The sequence below is a fragment of the Pleurodeles waltl genome, chromosome 12 (genome assembly GCF_031143425.1).
Source record: "Pleurodeles waltl isolate 20211129_DDA chromosome 12, aPleWal1.hap1.20221129, whole genome shotgun sequence".
NCBI classification, from domain to species: domain Eukaryota; kingdom Metazoa; phylum Chordata; class Amphibia; order Caudata; family Salamandridae; genus Pleurodeles; species Pleurodeles waltl.
In genome coordinates, this window is record NC_090451.1 from 337288551 (window position 1) to 337308540 (window position 19990).

The window sequence follows — 19990 nt, forward strand, 5'->3', positions numbered from 1 at the left end:
CCAGCAGCCCACGTTTTTCTGAACATGGGATTAAAAAAAAACAGTTTCTGATCAAACAGCACTCCCAGATACTTGACCATCTCCACTTGACAGGGATGGGATGGGGGGCACTTTGTGGCAACCAGAAGTCAGTGGACCAGTTCTTAAAGTCCCCACCAGTAATTAGCACTGCTGGCTTGTTGCCATTCAGCTTTAAGAAACTGCAGGACATCCACTGCCTGATGTCTGCTAGGAAGTCTCAGAACTGCCTGACTGAACTTGACTAGATGTTGACAACTTCCACAGGAACTGCTTGCCAAATGAAGCAACATTTTTTGACATTTTTTTTTATGATTTTTTTTTTAATTGATTTCAATTCTTGCTTCATCTTACATTTAGGGATAACATATTTTAATAAAGAGCATATGCATGTTTTAAACCTCACTAAGGGCCAGATGTACGAAATTTTGGGTTTGCGACTCGCAAATTGCGAGTCTGAGCGACTCGCAATTTGCGAGTCCAAACCCGGATGCAGGATAGTGTCCCTGACACCATCTGCAAATCGGAAGGGGGTCGCAATGACCCACTTCATTAATATTAATGAGGTGGGTGACAATTTGCGACCCCCTTGCGATTCATAGCGCTCACAGGGGTGGTGGCCTGCTGGAGACAGCAGACCAACATGTCTGTGACTGCTTTTAAATAAAGCTGTTTTTTTTTGTATTGCAGCCCGTTTTTCTTAAAGGAAAACGAGTTGCAATACAAACGAAAAAAGGAAACGTTTTTGTTTCATTTTTTCAGAGCAGGCAGTGGAAATTCGCTGTTTGCGCCATGCAAAAAGCTTGCTACATCTGGCCCTAAGTGCTGCAAATTGGGATTCAAGATGAAAAGTCATTTGCATACAGACGATGTGCTTGACTCTTGAGGAAACGTTGTGACAGCACATTGGTGTAGTACGTACCATATTATATTACATGGAAACAATATGAACAACCAGATTTGTTGATGTTTAAGCAACTGGTCTCCCCAGACTCTTGCAGTCAAGAATAAACTAAATATAATTAACCTTTCTTTGGCCAAAGGAATAGTGCCTGTCAACTTGAAAAGTACATTATATTTCCATTATTGAATAAACCCTAATTGAGTCCTAATAAGATGAAAATGCAGGCTTATCACTAACATATCTGTTTAGTCACATTCTTAGAACTGCCACTGATTCATCACCTACAGGTATCATCTAAAAATAATAATTTTGCTGGATCAACACCACTCCATCTCTAGGCCTTCAAGAGCAATTCAGCGACTGATTTAGATTTTGGAAGACAGAAGGGACTCCTTTGGAATGATAGAGGACATTGCCCCACCACCTAGAAGGGCCTCCGCCTGCCATCACTAGAAAGAACATTGTCCTCGCCATTCCAAGAGACCTCCATCAGAGGCGCTGGAGGTAGAGGTGCTGCATTCCCCCAAAATACCCATGCCCGAGTTCAGAAGGTGAATGAGCAGCAAAGATGCCTTTAAATTGTGTATTTATCTTGTCACATTTGCTCTGCGTTCAGACAGTTGTCAAATGTCAGGCTATGTCTTCTAACAAATTGCTGCTTATTCCTTAAATATGGAGAATGGCATTTACTTTTCTTTGTCTGACTGCATATTGAGAGAATGTGTACTATGTGACAATCTTGGTGCCATACTGGAAGTATGAAAGTAAAAGGCTGTAGGATGTCTGTTTTTTTGCTAAGCAACATCACAAAACAAAATAAAACGATGGACGGAGTGTTGAAACTTTTCAAACACTCACCCCCAGTCACAGATCTGGGTTTAATCCATCGTTATTTTGCTCGCCACGTCACCCCAGTTTGGACGCCGCCATATGCAAATCAGTCTTGACCCTGTTCCCCATGTTTTTTTGCTACACAACAACATTTAAGTACTTGTAAATAAACTGTACAAATATTTCAAACTATATCACCAGTTAGGAAAGCACAAATGAAGCACACTGTTTTTCACTACCGAAGTGTGATGGAAACAAAGATTGTGATATTATAAAGACATTTTACTCAGTGATGTGCAAATGTTAAATAGTTGCTGAAACTCTTGAATCATCTGGGGTTTGTGTCCTATAAAGTTTTATCAGTAAAACTGCATGTCCATGCAAATATAGTGTGCAATTCAATATACAAAGTGCTGTCTGTAAATAAAAGGGCACTACCACACAATGCATTAGTAATAATTTGTGAAAGTGTGCACCAGAATACATCACTGGCTACATACCACACCCTTAACACTCTCCTGTTGGACTGGTGTGGCTTATTTGCTACACGTTTCTTTGTATAATGTTTGGATTTTTCAAAATCCCTAGAACTTCAGTGATTTAACACTGTTGGCAGCACCTCCAATTTGAATATTGTTCCAGCACCACTGATCTCCACCTGCCAAATTAAGAGTTATCACAGAGGTTCCTGACAATGTTGTAAAAGATTGGAATACGGAGCATTAAGATTTCACAATCTTTAATTTTTTTTTCAAAACAAACTCCCAAAGTGGGAGTTTGTTTTTGAAAAAAGAAACACCAATAACCCCTACACCATGGGAGTTTTCACCCATGGTGCGGTAAGTCATCATGTATTTTTTAGTCTGCCCCTCATCAGGAGGTTTTATTTGATTGTGGCAAACAGCAAAATAAAAAAATAAAAAAGAAGCTATCCTATTGCCCACTATAAACTGGGGGTGGAGGAGGGCAGATGGCTAACTTCCAATGGAAGAGTACACTGTCAATGAAGCCGTCGTTTACATACTCTCAGTCCGCTTGCCAATAAATTGGTCAGGCGGACTTTGAGTTTGGCAGGGAGGGTACTCCATCACCAGTGCGAAAGAGTGCCAAACTCTAAATCAGCCACTGTAATTGTGTTCCAATGAGATACACTAGAGAAAAACCTTGCTCTGGAGCATCAAAGCCCTGGTTCTGCTGAGAAAGTCTGAGGCATTTCACACAATCATCTACTCACTCTCGATAGACAGACTGTCTTACGAAGGACTGCGTGACAGAGTTCTTCTTTGGTGATGTTCACTTCTGATAGGTCATTTCTCTGCCAATGTTCTCCTACCTTTGAGGTCCCAATTTGTAATGTGCAGCTCCTCATCTCTTTTTCAACAAGTATCTCTGGCTGTTGATTCCACTTATTAAATTATTTGACCTTCCAGCCTAAAGTTACCTGGATGCCCCCTCGTTAGAAAGTGGTCAGTCATTCCTCTGACCCCGGCGCGGATGTAAAAAATTAAAGAATTGAGTGGGCAGAGCTGAATAAGTTGAAACTTAATTCACCTAAAAGCAAGGTTGTGGCATTTGTGTATGAGCCTATCTCATGACAAAACACCTATCAGATGAGTGACCCGGGTCATTGTTACGTCCAGAACGCAAAACATCAATGTTTTGTTCTTACTTACGTGTTTGTCCTTTGAATTCCCGGTCTCTGACGTTTTATCTCACGGTTTATCACATTCAAACTCAGAGAAAACTCTCATTTAGCTTATTCTGAGGTTGGTCAGCGTGGCAGATGCACTTGCGTTGGCTCAGAGATTATGCAAATTATGCTTATTTATAACTACCCAACTGCCACAATGAGCAGTTTGAGACCTCAGAATGTAATTACTATACTTTTATCTTTACACCATAAAAAAACTACACCTCCCTAGTTTGTGGTTCAATACCTAGATGTCAGAAGGACAACTGAAGGAGATCCTTTCTATGAGGCAATTAGCATTTTACACACAGTGACCCTATCTCTCTAAATAAACTTGTCTCACGTACCACGACAAAGGTCCCCTGTTTGTCTTCGGCCCTCTGTTCAAGGCCATAAGACCCCATACTTTTCATTCCAGAGGTGGATCCTTCTCTGCTTCCTTGTTCGTAGAACGTTCCTGTGTTTGACTTTAGAAATAGCCTGATGAGCCCCTCCTTAGGAAACACTTTTGATAAACTTGTCTTTAAGAAACACCTTAAATGGTCATTTTAGCAAAGTAACCCTACAAATCTAAAACAGTTACTATCTTTCTCTCCTTCACCAGGCAGCTCTAGGGTGTAAATGACAACATCTTATGACGTACCATAACAAACTTTGGAGCTCTTGCAATAGGATAACTTAGCCCCGTTTTCCAGATGCGGCAGCCAACTTTAGGCATAACCAAAAAATGTAGCAAAATAATAGGTTTTAGACCATCAGAAAGAGAGATTAGGTGTAGTGGTGTGCTATGTCAAATATCTAAGTGCCTTGGCTGTTTACAAATAGATTTTCAAGAACAATATGGGACGCGTTAGTAATCACCAAATAAACAGAAGTTCCAACAAAAATAGAAAATTAGGTTCTGCATAGTGTGCACGATTTTCAGAAGCAGCACATCCGTGCTACCATTATCAATGTAAACAACGATGAAGCCTGCTATTTTGATTCAATCAAAAATATATGTATTTATATATACGAGGTATATGCGTGTGAATATATATATATATATATCTATGTATATATGTGTGAGTGTGTATGTATATATATCTATTTATCTACATATATATATCGTGTACAACCAAGAAGCATGATACATATCTGAGTGACTCCATGCTCAGGATCTAGACATCTTTCTGGACTAAATCTGAAATGACTGCAGCATAGCTTGAGACTTTTCTCTCTCCATGTCTAAATTGTACCTCCCTCCCTGTCAGTTTGAAGGCGATGGAAATATTTCGCTTTTAAAATGCACTTTCTTGCAAAAAAAAAAAACACAACTTTGCCCTAACAATCCACTGGGATTAAACCTTCTTCGTTTCTTCTTTTGAGCTCAGTGGAAGCATGTTATTAACATATCTGTTGCCACATCCGATAGTTCATCTGTTGTTATGCTGATTTTGGCAAACATTGAGTGTACTTTCCAGCTCTGATCACGAACTATCCCATTTAATATTCACTGGTAGGTTTGCTTTTAAAATATTTACAGAATTAAGCAATTTTCGTCAGCTAGGCGATTAGCATGAGCAGTAAATAATTATGTGCAATATTTATGCGCTGCCTTATGCTAATAATGTAGGTGCAAATAAATACTGTATGTCGGTGTTTGTGTTCAGTGCTCTCAGTCAGTCCCCTCTCACATGAAGCAGACAGATTTCAAGGAATGGGAAGCAGTGAGAACAATACCAAAAGATTTCGCTTCCACTATTTTAAGGGATTTGACCAGCTCTGCCTGGAGAACGGAGGACACTGGAAATCATAAACTCTCTCCACTGCTGTAGCATGCACATTGCTTTCAGGTCAACAGGTGTTTTAAATATAAAGTGCAAAGGGTTGAAGTCAAAGAATGCAAAAAATTAAAAAGGAAAAATAGAGAAAATTAAGATTAAAAAACAGTTTCTATCCTTTACCCCATTGCTGCCTTTGAACATTAAATGAATGCTATTCCTAACATGGATAAACAGTACAATTCATCAGTCTGATACAGTTCATGCAGGCAGAGGACAAGTAAGACCTTACAGTACCTGGAATCGGGATACTTTGTTAAGGTCGCCAGGCTGCTGGTGTACATGTGCCCTCCCACATCAATGTGCACTGGAGCATTGCATTTGGTGAGCTGAGCCGGGAGAGGGATTCCTTGAGACGCGAGAGGAGAAACTGGGGAGCGTGTTAGGGAGAGACGGGACATGCTTCTTCCCTCCTGGAAATGAAAGACACAATGAACAGTTCCTCTTAGCTGGAAGCGGGCACTCTCTTAACTTGAAGCAGGGTCTTAGATCTAATCAGATCATTTTTGCATCTGCCTGATCACATATTCCGCCAACAAATTATTGCTACCACTGTAATTAAGTGTATTTGCATCATTTTCTTCAAAGCACCAGAGGGTAAGAATAGGATGCTTATTAGCAATAAGAAATCAAGAAAAAAATGTCAAGGTGTCAGCCTCAAGGGGCATAAAACAAACTGCAAAATTCTAATTAAAGGTCGCGGGCTTATGTGTTAGATGTGAAATATCCCCTGACAAACGAATAACCAATTTGTGAATTGGGATTCGGGGGTTTTTGCAAGTTTGTCTCAATAACGAGACACCTCTAAATTAGTGACTTCCTCAGTACCCAAGGCATTTGGTTTGTACACGTCGTACATTTCACATCAAACTAAGAGCATTTCATGTCTCATGTGTCACTGCAAACATGACTGTGAAATGGTTAAATCTTACGAGCACAGCAGTCTGTAAAAGTAGAAGCAGCAGCATGTAGATGTCAATATGAACAAAAATGTAATGTGATCCCTGTAATCTGATGGAAGTCACTATCAACAATAGTAAAGATATCACCTGACAAAATCCTGGAAATAGGATAAGATGGTAGTTATTGGGTATTTAAAACATGGGTAAGTTCTCAGTGGATGTTTTTGCTCTGGTGTAAAATCACTTTTTCTAAAACAATGCGTGGCTGCTATGTGTTACGGATATAGAAATATAAACAATATTCCGTTTGTTTTTACACACCAATGCATGCATTTTAAGTAGCTCTCTTTCAATTAGAATCAAACCAATTGCATAGTAAAAACTAGCATTTCAAGCAGTAATCTCATTTGCGTCTGTCTTTCACTGAATCTCATTTTGTGACAAAATAGAGACATTTCATAGCCAAAGAACGCTTTTCAACTTGTTCTGGTGCTCATAAAATGTCATCTTTCTATGCTTTCTTCTCAGTGATTGGACAGTCCTAACTCGCTGGTGCTCTGCGTGTCAGGTCTCAGAATTCGAACACCTTGCACTATCCACAGACCTACTGGTCTGCAGCGGTACCACAGACAATTTTCCTTTAACTGCTTGCTTAAAACTGATCTTTTTTCTCTGAAAAGGACAGGCACTTGGATGTTTAAAGATACAACATTCTTAGCAACTCCACCCGCAAAAGAAACATTTTTGCCCGTCACCAATATCAAGCAGATGCACATCAAGAGAGACAACTGCATTTTTCAAAAATGTATTCCAATCTCACTTGCAAAATATATTGTGATACACCAAAAAGATGAGGCAACAGAGACACTTAACATTCATTGATCACGCCCTACACTAGGGTGAAGGCGTTGTGAAAAGTTTTGGGGTCGGTTTTAACCATTCAGTCTTGATTACACTGAAGAACCCATTACGTTGGTGTGCTTTGTTTTTGTAGGTGAACAGCCGAGTTATAGTTGCTTTAAGGCATGAGTTATAATTATTCGAGATAACTAACTAAAACAGGCGAATTTCTATGGTTTTGTACGTTTAAAATGTAAGCCTAACTATAACGTCCCTATAACCTTTGGTTTTTTAAACATATATATATCACCTTGTGTGCTTTAATGAATATCTGAATATAGTGTTTGTTGTCACGGTTAATCTTATACTATGTGCATCATTAACATGGCATTTTGCATATTTTCTTAACTCCCACCTCAATTACGTGTTGTAGGTGCTAAATTCTGCAGGGAAAAGTCAGTGTTTTCAAAATGTCTTAGTTGCGAAGAGGGTATAGTGATGTGAAAATAGTGTTTAATCGCCATATGGGTCAATCCCCAATTTCGTAGTATTTTCTTGCTTCACTGATAAAACAAATTGCATGTACTTCATGTTTCTCACTGCAGAGGTGGTTCAATGTGCCATATTTCAGAGGAAACTTCGAGTAATGATTTGGAGGAAAATGTTATATTTTCTATAAATATCAAAAAAGAAATTTTATAGGAGAAGAATCATAAAATATAAAGATATGTCAGGAGAAATAATATTTTGCATTAAAAAAATTACTGTTCTAGGAAATCTGGAAATAGATCTCTTTTGCATTTCAAGACCAAAAGTATACTTATGTACACCTTTCTGTTGTTAGTAGGCAAAAATAATGTTGCATTTTAGGCCTTCCCATACACAGCAATTAAGTAAATGAGTGCTTTTTCAAACATTTATATTTCTCTAGTAAGTTTTCTATTGTTCTGACTTTATTGATTGTATAATTATCAATACTTGTAAATATTTGAGGGTGGTTCTGTAGCAACGTAAAATTATTCAATTTAATAGTTGTGTGTTTTAGCAATTAATCTGGAAGATTTTTAATAAATTAAGGACAATATCTTTAGGTCTGAGTGATAGGTTCTCCAACTTGCTTTTTTTCTTAGGGGGAGGGGGCAGTAAATGAATTCTCAGACTTTAAAAACACTCATCTGGTGTGGGATGTTTCGAGTACCTTCCCTTGTACTGGAAAGTTGTTTAAAATGGTAGCAGTCAAAGTTGGAGGACATTTCCAAGGTGAATTCATAGAACTAAAGCCAGATGGCCACAGAAGCATTTGAATGACAATCCAAATGCTAATTTCTCTCACAGCTCAGGAATTTTGAAAGCTGTTTATACAGCAAGGAAGTGGGTGGTTTGGGACAAATGAGGGACACTATAGATTAACCACGATAGATGTATCTATGCCCTTCAGATGATGTCCTACTCTTCCAGCTGTTTCTGTTTCAACTACATATTCAAACTTTCATTCCCTCTTTCATGGGAGTCACGGTGTTCTCTGTTCCATGGGTAATACTAGTTGCCCAGAGCCCATGCCCTAGTTTAAAGTGTACATTCTACCAACAATATATTTGTCAGATAATCCTGCTAGTAATCAACTTGTCCTGAAAAACACAGTAACGCCCTAGGCCACCAGCCTAACATCTCAATGCTACTTCAGACTCATTTTACAATCCACATTCTTGTCCGGTCTTGCTTTCCATTTTTGTTACACCTTTTGTACTTCAGGCTTTCTTGTATTCACTTTAGTTAGTGCCACTCATATAGCTTGTACAAGGCATTTTCTCATTCTAGCAGGCCACTGGAGCACCATCAAGAGATCATTTCTTTGCACTCCCACAGGAAGCTTCTCTCTGAAGTTCCCACTAGAACCAGGGGAAAGTTTAGGCACACTGCCTCTAGTGCACCTTCTCATGTAATTTTAACCATCCAGACAACTTTTCTTCCTCTACCTCTTGCCTTACTACGCATGTATTTTTGAACTGGCCATATATTTGCCTACATGTCTTGTACTCTTTTTCTCTTTCTCTTTCTCTCTCTCTCTATCATCATAGTAAAACGGATGCAATAGCTTTACGATCATTCCTTGTTAAACTACGTTTAATGTCAGTAATATTTACATTTTGCAATTCTTAATTTTTTTTCTTGCTTTGTGTTCCCTATTTCCCGAACTATAATAGTTTAGCTACACTGCAAATATCTCAAGCTAACTTAAAGCTCGATCCAAGCAAGCCTTCTTATAAGAAGGATTCAGATGTTCATCTCTCTCAATACTCATCTCTGCCCTAATTGTATCTAATGATATCTCTGCATCCAGTGTTAATCACAATAAGCTCTACGGTACCACACATGGGGAGTCCTACTAGGAGTATACCTGCTCCTCTTTGAACAATTTCATTGTTCCCAATTGTTCTCATGAGGGCCCATTTACTCCACATACAGACAGCAACCTGAAAATCCTCCTCCTCTGCTGTTAGGTGTAGTCTACAGACACTTGGTCACCATGAGTAAAATCTTCATTCTTTAGAATGCACTAACTGTGCGAACGTGGTTTTACGATGTGGATTAGTGGGATACATAGGTATCTTTTCCTGTGTGATTTATTCTTTTCCTGGTGTGTCTCCCAGATTTGGACCTGGACACAAGGTCTACATTATTTTAGCAGGCTATTGTACTACTGTGATCACAATAACTCTTATTATGTGAGAAAACAAACAAGAAATGTTTAACTGGCTTTGTACACACCCCTAATCTTTTATGTCAATGGCCATGCCACCTAATACTGATTTTAATGGAGCTGAGTTATACTAAAATGGATCAGACTATTCTAGCCAGACATAATATCATCTGCAACATATCTTTGGACATTATTGTTTGCGTAACATAAACTTTCCTCATAAAACAATAGGGACTTTCTTGAAAAGATTCAGCATTGTGAACTAAAACCAGTGAGTGAGATTCGCTATGCAGGGCATGCTGCAAAACTAGCTGTTTCCTCAAGCAGATGCAATAGACCACATAATTACATAGTAAGTGACGACCTGAAGAATCACAATGTGCCAGGGTCAAACGTACAGGGAATCATGTTTTCAACTAAGTCCCTCAAATATAGGGCACTGATACTCAATGAAACGTCCAAGACTCGTGCCAGCTGTTCCATTCTACCGCGATGCCGTCCAAAGACAAAACACATGAACCAATGTCATACAGGCTGCTCAGCCTCACCGAAGGCGAGGCTAACATCTTCAAAAAGCTGATTTTTGGTTTATGAACGACCGGCTGCTATTAAACTCCATTATATGTCTCCTTTGGATTGATTTTGGTACCATCAATTAGGTTACCACAAAGAATAAAGTTAACAAGGTAGTAAAGCAAAGTTTTCTGAAAGTACCATTTCTACGTAATACAAATATAAAATGAACTCATCCTTGGAGCAGCCCTGTGACATCTGAGAGACAAGAGCTGAACAGATTTAACACCTGAAAATGTTTTACTTGGTGTAATCGGAATAAAAGGAAACAGTAGCATTTTCTTCCTGGCAGGAAAGGAACTAGGGTAGATCCAGGGAGTAGCCGGATTGGAAGGCTGCTCTTGAAACCAGCCTCAAGATGTTTGTTAGAAGAAGCTGAAGGATTTTAGATGTGCAAAACGACACGGCCTTTAAGGAACACGCCATATTAATAAAGACTTTTCAGCAAAAGGAGAGAGCATTTTACTGTGAAGACTATGGGTCGGTCAAAGACTGGAAGAACATAAGCCACGTTAGGCACAAGACCTTAAACGATTCATCTGCTTGTGGGCCCGTTTCAAGAAGAAAGGCTTCAGAGCTCCACAGGGAGTAGAATATACGCAGGATGATATATATTACCTAGTGGCAGTCACCACTAGATATGTTCAGTTAGGACCATGTTTCCATAGAAAAAGCATTTTTTGACTTGCCTATATCTTTGGCACCGTTTGACGAATCTTCACGAAATTGTCCCCAAAAAGTGTTGCAGTGAGTATTGTTGCACACAGAAAGTTTCAGGGGGATCCGTCAAGGAGGGGCAGAGAAAAAGGGGTGTGTGAAAAATGTTGTGTTTCCCATGCTAATTCCTATAGGGCCTTTAGACACAACTACAGCCCAAACCACTGGATGGAATTACACCAAATTTGGCCAAAAGCTAGATTTTCGTTCTCAGATCATGCTTTCGCTTATTTGGTGTAAATCCGTTCGATAGTTTTTGAGATATTAAGGGGAAAATACATTTGTATATCTCTGGCTGTGATGACTGTGTGAATAATTAGCAAATTTGTGAATTTTTCACCAATACGCATGTGAAAAGAAGCATTCATACACTAATCCATTCACTCATGCATGCACTCAGAGACTCATGCACCCACTCACTCACCCATGCACCCACTCAGACTCACTCACCCACTTTCAGACCCACTCAAACACTCATGCACCCCCTCCCAGATTCACTGAAAGAGACAGGCCCTATTACCAGCATGCGCTGCCCACAGCCATAGGATGTGCGTGCGCTGGGTGGCTAGAAGGGCTTGGCTGCAAGGCCTGACTGCAGGTCAGGCCTTGCGACTAACTCCTGCTGATGGCCGTGTGCGGCGAGGTTTGGAATAATGTATAGTAATGAAAATTGCTTTACGTTAAAAAAAACATAGAAATTCACTAAAAAAAAAACCCACAGATTACAGGGAAATTATAGTTAGGTTCTGCATTTACTTGTAGAAAACCATAGAAATTCAGCAGTTATAGTTAGAGTTCTTTTAAGTAACTATAACTCGCGCCGTAAGGTTACTATAATTTGCGCCTTGGCCATGCACAGATAATTACGCCACATATTATATCACTGATGAGATCTTGTATGGCATCTTTGATATTATATCTGCAACATTTGCAATACAATTATTGATAAGAAAACTGTGCATGTTAAGGGCACGAGTTATAGGTACCTTAGGGTAAGAGTTATAGTTACTTGAAAGAACTCCTATGTATAACTGCTAAATTTCTATGGTTTTGTACAAGTATATTCAGAACCTAACTATAACGTCACTGTAATCTCAGTTTTTTTCAGTGATATATATATATATGTATGGAAAATGTCACTTACCCAGTGTACATCTGTTCGTGGCATTAGTCGCTGCAGATTCACATGCTGTGCACATCCCGCCATCTGGTGTTGGGCTCGGAGTGTTACAAGTTGTTTTTCTTCGAAGAAGTCTTTTTTCGAGTCACGAGACCGAGGGACTCCTCCCATTTCAACTCCATTGCGCATGGGCGTCGACTCCATCTTAGATTGTTTTCCCCGCAGAGGGTGAGGTAGGAGTTGTGTATGCTAGTAATAGTGCCCATGCAATGGAGTGAATACGTATGTACATAATGAAGTTTAAAGTAATATATTTACAAATTTACAAATGTTCAAGATCAACTTCTAAACGGCTACAGGCTGCCGAGGAGGAGGGTGGGCGCATGTGAATCTGCAGCGACTAATGCCACGAACAGATGTACACTGGGTAAGTGACATTTTCCGTTCGATGGCATGTGTAGCTGCAGATACACATGCTGTGCATAGACTAGTAAGCAGTTATCTCCCCCCAAAGCGGTGGTTCGGCCTGTAGGAGTTGAAGTTGTTTGAAATAATGTTCGTAGTACAGCTTGACCTACTGTGGCTTGTTGTGCCGTTAACACATCTACACAGTAGTGTTTGGTAAATGTATGAGGCGTAGACCATGTTGCTGCCTTACATATTTCGTTCATTGGAATATTTCCTAGAAAGGCCATGGTAGCACCTTTTTTTCTGGTTGAGTGTGCCTTTGGTGTAATAGGCAGCTCTCTCTTTGCTTTAAGATAGCAGGTTTGAATACACTTAACTATCCATCTAGCAATCCCTTGTTTAGAAATTGGATTCCCTGTATGAGGTTTTTGGAAAGCAATAAATAGTTGTTTTGTTTTTTGAATTAGTTTTGTTCTGTTAATGTAGTACATTAGTGCTCTTTTGATGTCTAATGTATGCAGTGCTCTTTCAGCTACAGAATCTGGCTGTGGGAAGAACACTGGTAATTCTACAGTTTGATTCAAGTGGAACGGTGAGATCACTTTTGGTAAAAATTTTGGATTTGTCCGTAGAACTACTTTATGCTTGTGTATTTGAATAAATGGTTCTTGTATGGTAAATGCTTGAATTTCACTCACTCTTCTTAGAGATGTGATGGCAATCAAAAATGCAACTTTCCATGTTAAGTATTGCATTTCACAAGAGTGCATGGGCTCAAAAGGTGGACCCATGAGTCGTGTTAAGACAATGTTGAGGTTCCATGAAGGAACTGGTGGTGTTCGTGGTGGTATAATTCTCTTTAGGCCTTCCATAAATGCTTTTATGACTGGTATCCTAAATAATGAAGTTGAGTGCGTAATTTGCAGGTAGGCTGAAATTGCAGTAAGATGTATTTTTATTGAAGAGAAAGCTAGCTTTGACTTTTGCAATTGTAGTAAGTATCCTACTATATCTTTGGCAGATGCGTGTAAGGGTTGAATTTGATTATTATGGCAGTAATAAACAAATCTTTTCCACTTATTTGCATAGCAGTGTCTAGTGGTAGGTTTCCTAGCTTGTCTTATGACCTCCATACATTCTTGTGTGAGGTCTAAGTGTCCGAATTCTAGGATTTCAGGAGCCAAATTGCTAGATTCAGCGATGCTGGATTTGGATGTCTGATCTGTTGTTTGTGTTGTGTTAACAGATCTGGTCTGTTTGGTAGTTTGACATGAGGTACTACTGAGAGGTCTAGTAGTGTTGTGTACCAAGGTTGTCTTGCCCATGTCGGTGCTATTAGTATGAGTTTGAGTTTGTTTTGACTCAATTTGTTTACTAGATATGGAAGGAGTGGGAGAGGGGGAAAAGCGTAAGCAAATATCCCTGACCAGCTCATCCATAACGCATTGCCCTGAGACTGATCTTGTGGGTACCTGGATGCAAAGTTTTGGCATTTTGAGTTTTCCTTTGTTGCAAATAGATCTATTTGTGGTGTTCCCCACATTTGGAAGTAAGTGTTTAGTATTTGGGGGTGAATCTCCCATTCGTGGATCTGTTGGTGATCCCGAGAGAGATTGTCTGCTAACTGGTTCTGAATTCCTGGAATAAATTGTGCTATTAGGCGAATGTGGTTGTGAATCGCCCAATGCCATATTTTCTGTGTTAGGAGACACAACTGTGTCGAGTGTGTGCCTCCCTGTTTGTTTAGGTAATACATTGTTGTCATGTTGTCTGTTTTGACAAGAATGTGTTTGTGGCTTATTATGGGTTGAAATGCTTTGAGCGCTAGAAATACCGCTAACAGTTCTAAGTGATTTATGTGAAACTGTTTTTGCTGTATGTCCCATTGTCCTTGTGTGCTGTGTTGATTGAGGTGTGCTCCCCACCCTATCATGGAAGCATCTGTTGTTATTACGTATTGTGGCACTGGGTCTTGGAAAGGCCGCCCTTGGTTTAAATTTATACTGTTCCACCATTGAAGCGAGATGTATGTTTGGCGGTCTATCAACACCAGATCTAGAAGCTGACCCTGTGCTTGTGACCATTGTGATGCTAGGCACTGTTGTAAGGGCCGCATGTGCAACCTTGCGTTTGGGACAATGGCTCATCATGCTTAGTAGTTTCATCACCAGTTTGACTTGTATTTTTTGATTTGGATACATGGTCTGTATCACATTGTGAAATGTGTGAACTCTTTGTAGACTTGGAGTGGCAATCCCTTTTGCTGTGTTGATTGTTGCTCCTAAGTATTGCTGTGTTTGACACAGCAGAAGGTGTGACTTTGTGTAGTTGATTGAGAAACCTAGTTTGTGGAGGATTTCTATGACATATTTTGTGTGTTGTGAACACCGTCTTAGCGTGTTGGTTTTGATTAACCAATCGTCTAGGTACGGGAACACATGTATTTGCTGCCTTCTGATATGTGCAGCTACTACTGCTAGGCATTTTGTAAAAACTCTTGGTGCAGTTGTTATTCCGAATGGCAACACTTTGAATTGGTAATGTATCCCTTGGAATACAAACCTTAGGTACTTTCTGTGTGAAGGATGTATTGGTATATGGAAATATGCATCCTTTAGGTCTAGTATTGTCATGTAGTCTTGTTGTTTGAGCAGTGGGATTACGTCTTGTAATGTAACCATGTGAAAGTGATCTGATTTGATGTAGGTATTTAATGTTCTGAGATCTAGTATAGGTCTCAGACTCTTGTCTTTTTTGGGTATCAGAAAGTACAGGGAGTAAACTCCTGTGTTTATTTGTTGTATTGGTACTAACTCTATTGCTTCTTTCTGTAGCAATGCCTGAACTTCAAGTCCTAGAAGATCTATATGTTGTTTTGACATATTGTGTGTTTTCGGTGGGATGTTTGGAGGGAATTTGAGAAATTCTATGCAATAACCATGCTGGATAATTGCTAAGACCCAAGTGTCTGTTGTTATTTCCTCCCAATGTTTGTAAAACGTGGTTAGTCTCCCCCCCACAGGTGTTATGTGTTGGGGATTTGTGACCTTGAAGTCACTGCTTGTAGTGGAGAAGTGTGGCTGTGGAGAAGTGTGGCTCAATGGTTAGAGCGGCAGACCCTGAAGCAGAGATCTGGCTCAAGACCAGGGTTCAAGTCCTGCTTCGGCAGGTCTTGGGCTCAATTCCCCTTGACCAGATAATTCTCGCCTCGGTGCCTAATCTAATTCATGGGACCCACTCTGCAACTCTGGGCAATAGCTTGCTTAATCTCCACAACGGCCCCAACAGCGCTTGGATGCCTGGCTTCACCCTGGGGGTGCTCAGGAGTGGGCGCCTCACAGGGAATAGCCAGGAGGGGTTCCATAGCGGTATGAGTACAGCGCCTTGAGACCCTAACGGGTGAGTAGTGCGCTATACAAGTGCTAATTTAAATTTTTTTACATTTACATTTTTGGAGGAGTTTTGGGACTTTGGAACTTTCCTCTATTCCTTTGAAATTGTCCCCCTCTATATTGTCCCCGAAAACCTCCCCGCTGATACTGGCTCTGGTAAGTGGGCTTTGTTTGTGAGGTTGTGGCTTCTGTGGTTTGCCCTCGAAACCCCCCTCGAAATTGTGTCTTTCGAAATGTGCCTCTGCTCTGTGGGGAGTAGAGTGCGCCCATGGCTTTGGCCGTGTCAGTGTCTTTCTTAAGTTTTTCGATCGCAGTGTCCACCTCCGGCCCAAACAACTGCTGTCCGTTGAATGGCATATTCAGCACAGCTTGCTGTATCTCTGGTTTAAATCCTGATGTACGCAGCCATGCATGTCTCCTTATTGTTACTGCTGTGTTGACAGTTCTAGCAGCTGTGTCTGCAGCATCCATTGCTGACCGTATCTGATTATTGGAGATACTCTGACCTTCTTCTACTACTTGCTGCGCTCTTTTTTGGAACTCCTTGTGTAAATGTTCAATAAGGTGTTGCATCTCATCCCAATGGGCCCTATCATATCTGGCTAGCAAAGCTTGCGAATTTGCAATACGCCACTGGTTTGCTGCCTGTGCCGCCACCCTTTTGCCTGCAGCATCGAATTTTCAACTTTCTTTATCTGGAGGTGGTGCATCTCCTGAAGTATGAGAGTTGGCTCTTTTGCGCGCTGCTCCCACTACAACAGAGTCTGGTGTTAGCTGTTGTGTAATGTACACTGGGTCTGTTGGTGGCGGTTTATATTTTTTATTTACTCTTGGAGTAATGGCTCTCCCTTTAACAGGCTCCTCAAACACTTGTTTGGAGTGTTTTAGCATTCCGGGTAGCATAGGAAGACTCTGATATTGGCTGTGTGTGGACGACAGTGTATTAAAAAGAAAGTCGTCTTCAATGGGCTCTGAATGAAGGCTGACATTATGAAATGCCGCTGCTCTTGACACCACCTGTGCGTAGCCTGTACTATCCTCTGGTGGCGATGGTTTAGCTGGATAGCATTCTGGACTATTATCTGACACTGGTGCGTCATAAAGGTCCCATGCGTCAGGGTCATCTTGACTCATTCCTGTATGAGTTGGAGATTGCATCATTGGTGGAGTGGCTACCGGTGATGGTTGCGGAGAGTGATATGGGGATGGTGGCGGTGTTACTTGTTTAGCCACCTTTGCGTGTGGCTGTTTGTCTTTGTCTTGGAAGGCAAGCTTGCGTTTGATTTTGACTGGAGGAAGAGTGCTGATCTTCCCTGTATCTTTTTGAATAAAGAGCCGTTTTTGTGTGTGATCTGGCTCTATTGTCTGTAATTCCTGTCCAAATCTATGTGTCTTCATTTGTGTGGACAGTCCTTGTTCCTCAGTGTAGGAACTTGTTTTCGGTTCCGAGGCCGGATATTTCGGTACCGAAACCTTTTTGGCTGCTTCTTTTGGCTCCGACGAAACATTTTTTACTTTCGGCGTCGTGTTCTCTTGGTGCGACCCGTTTCGGTGCCGCTGTCTCGGTGCCGAATCTTCTCTGAGCCACTATCTCGGGCCCGAGATTGCTGTGTGCCGGTATCTCGACCGGAGTCGGATGACTTCGACACCAGCTCGCTCTTTTTCGGTGCCGATGAATGGTCACCTATTTTTCGGGTTAAGCCATGGCCTGTTGGCGGTGGCGTCCCCTGGGCTTTAGCGCTTTTCTCGTGAGTTCTTGGTTTCGACGTCTTACTCACGGTTTTAGGCGTTTCCTCGGGATCGATCTCCTCAGAGTCCGACTCCTGGGTGGAGAATGTTTCTTCCTCCTCCTCGAAACGCTCTTGTCCTGTCGGCGCCGACGCCATTTGCAGTCTTCTTGCTCTTCGGTCCCTGAGTGTCTTCCTGGACCGAAACGCTCGACAGGCCTCACAAGTATCCTCCTTGTGTTCTGGTGACAAACACAAGTTACAGACCAGATGTTGATCTGTATATGGATATTTGTTATGGCATTTTGGACAGAAGCGGAATGGGGTCCGTTCCATCAGCCTTGAAGAGACACGTGGCCGGGCCGACCAGGCCCCGATGGGGATGGAAAAAAACACCGAAAAGCCACCGGAGCTCTTCTTAATTCGGTGTTGATCTGTTGTAACTAACCCGATACCGAACGCAAACAATACCGACGATTTTTCCGAGATTCTAACTAACTTTCCGACCCGAAACACGGAGTGAAAAGGAACACGTCCGAACCCGATGGCGGAAAAAAAACAATCTAAGATGGAGTCGACGCCCATGCGCAATGGAGTCGAAATGGGAGGAGTCCCTCAGTCTTGTGACTCGAAAAAAGACTTCTTCGAAGAAAAACAACTTGTAACACTCTGAGCCCAACACCAGATGGCGGGATGTGCACAGCATGTGTATCTGCAGCTACACATGCCATCGAACATATATATATATATATATGTTTTTTTTTTGGGGGGGGGGGCGACATTTTATAGAGCGTGCCACTACCCTTTCAGGCACTCTGGGACTAGAGCGACACTGGAAGCACTGGAAGGTGGTAAGAACAGTTAGTCTATGAAGAAACAGGTTATTGAGTTAAAATTCAAGAAACTCCTGCTCATCCATGATGACACAGCATAGACACATCTGAATGTTGGTTTATGCTGTTTTCAAGTTTCCATAAATCCTGAGGATGATTTAGGTGTCATTGGAATATATATGCTATAACCTCCAAATTAAAAGATCTATTAAGCTGTGCTAACGGGGTGGCTTGGGTGTTAAACATCATAAGGCTGAGGCAGGAATTACGAGGAACGCCAAATGCAAAATCATGAAATAAAGACATTAATGGAGGGGTGGAAAAAGCCTGGGCACAAACCAAATGACAGAAAAGAAACAATCCATTGAAGGGCTGGCCTCTAACACCAGACGCACACAGCTGAGACACTAATATGGCAAGGTGCCCAAAACAGCTGAAAGTTCTAATATGTTGAGGGCAGCCAATCCCCCCATAACTTTAAACATGTCATTTGTGCATAACTACTGAAAGAGCCATCTTAGTACAGTGGTAAGCATGGAAACTGACTGAGCAGTGTCAAGAAGGGAACTGGCACTAATAAAAGAAAACATTTGTTTATTAATTTCGCTTTACTAACTCTCAACATAAAAGATAGAGAACAGAAATTGGGAGACAGTTGCTATGAACTGATGGATCTGCAGTGGGTTTCTTAATCCTTTGGGTGCCTGGGATATAACAGTTATGTCCTCTACAGCACCGCTTGGGTGCTGAAGACGTAACCATTACATTCTGCACACAGCTCTCGAGGGAAGCGCTAGCGCTCCCCCGAGGGCCTACCACCCCCCCCCCCTCCCCTGGGCAGGGATGGAAGGGGAACTCCTTCCCCTTCCACCTCTGAATTCCCAGCTCCCCCAGTAACATCTGATGACGTCAACACGCGATTGTGCGCTGACCTTATCAGAGGCTGCCCCCATTGTGCTGGAAGCTCAGCTGCCAGAGCGATAGGAAGAGAAATGCTTGCATTTCTCTTTCGATTGGGGGGTGGGGCTGGCAGAGAGACATGAAAGGAAAGGGAAGGCCTTCCTTTCCTTTCATGTCTTTCTGAGCATTCCTTCAGCCAGATTGCCTAGCGATGGGCTGCAGGAATGCCCACTAGACACCAGGGAGATTTTCTTTATGTAAACAAATGAGGGGAGCGGCCCTTTGGGCAAGGGTCGCTCCCCCAGGGGGGCATTTTTTAATTAGGCCTTTTCTGGCCCACCCCGGGGGCAGATCGGCCTATTTTAATTAGTGGCTTTTGCCCCCCGGGGGGGTGGGAGGCAGAAGCAACACCAAGGATCATTTAAAAAAATGTTTTTAAACGTGAGGAGTGACCCCTTAGGCAAGGGTCACTCCTGGGGGGTGGGGGAGAATAGTTTTTACTCCAATCTTGACCCCCTTGGGGGCAGATCAGCCTATTTTTATTAGGGCTAAGGGCAGAAACCACCAGATACCAGGGATTTTTTTTGTCACGTCAATTTTACGCAAGGGGA

The 19990-nt window shown here is 41.5% G+C and overlaps 1 protein-coding gene and 1 long non-coding RNA gene across 3 annotated transcripts in view; one reads left to right on the forward strand and one right to left on the reverse strand.

Moving 5' to 3' along the window:
* The window catches only part of KCTD15 (potassium channel tetramerization domain containing 15), a 149003-nt gene that overhangs the window by 94545 nt on the left and 34468 nt on the right, over positions 1 to 19990 (reverse strand). For both annotated transcript variants that reach the window (XM_069216489.1, XM_069216490.1), the window contains exon 2: positions 5504 to 5679. In XM_069216489.1, the coding sequence (XP_069072590.1) occupies positions 5504 to 5679 (176 nt within the window). The remainder of the gene's footprint in view (positions 1 to 5503; positions 5680 to 19990) is intronic.
* LOC138267498 (uncharacterized) overlaps positions 1 to 19990 on the forward strand; it is a 135287-nt gene that overhangs the window by 86206 nt on the left and 29091 nt on the right. The gene's annotated exons all lie outside the window — the stretch shown is intronic.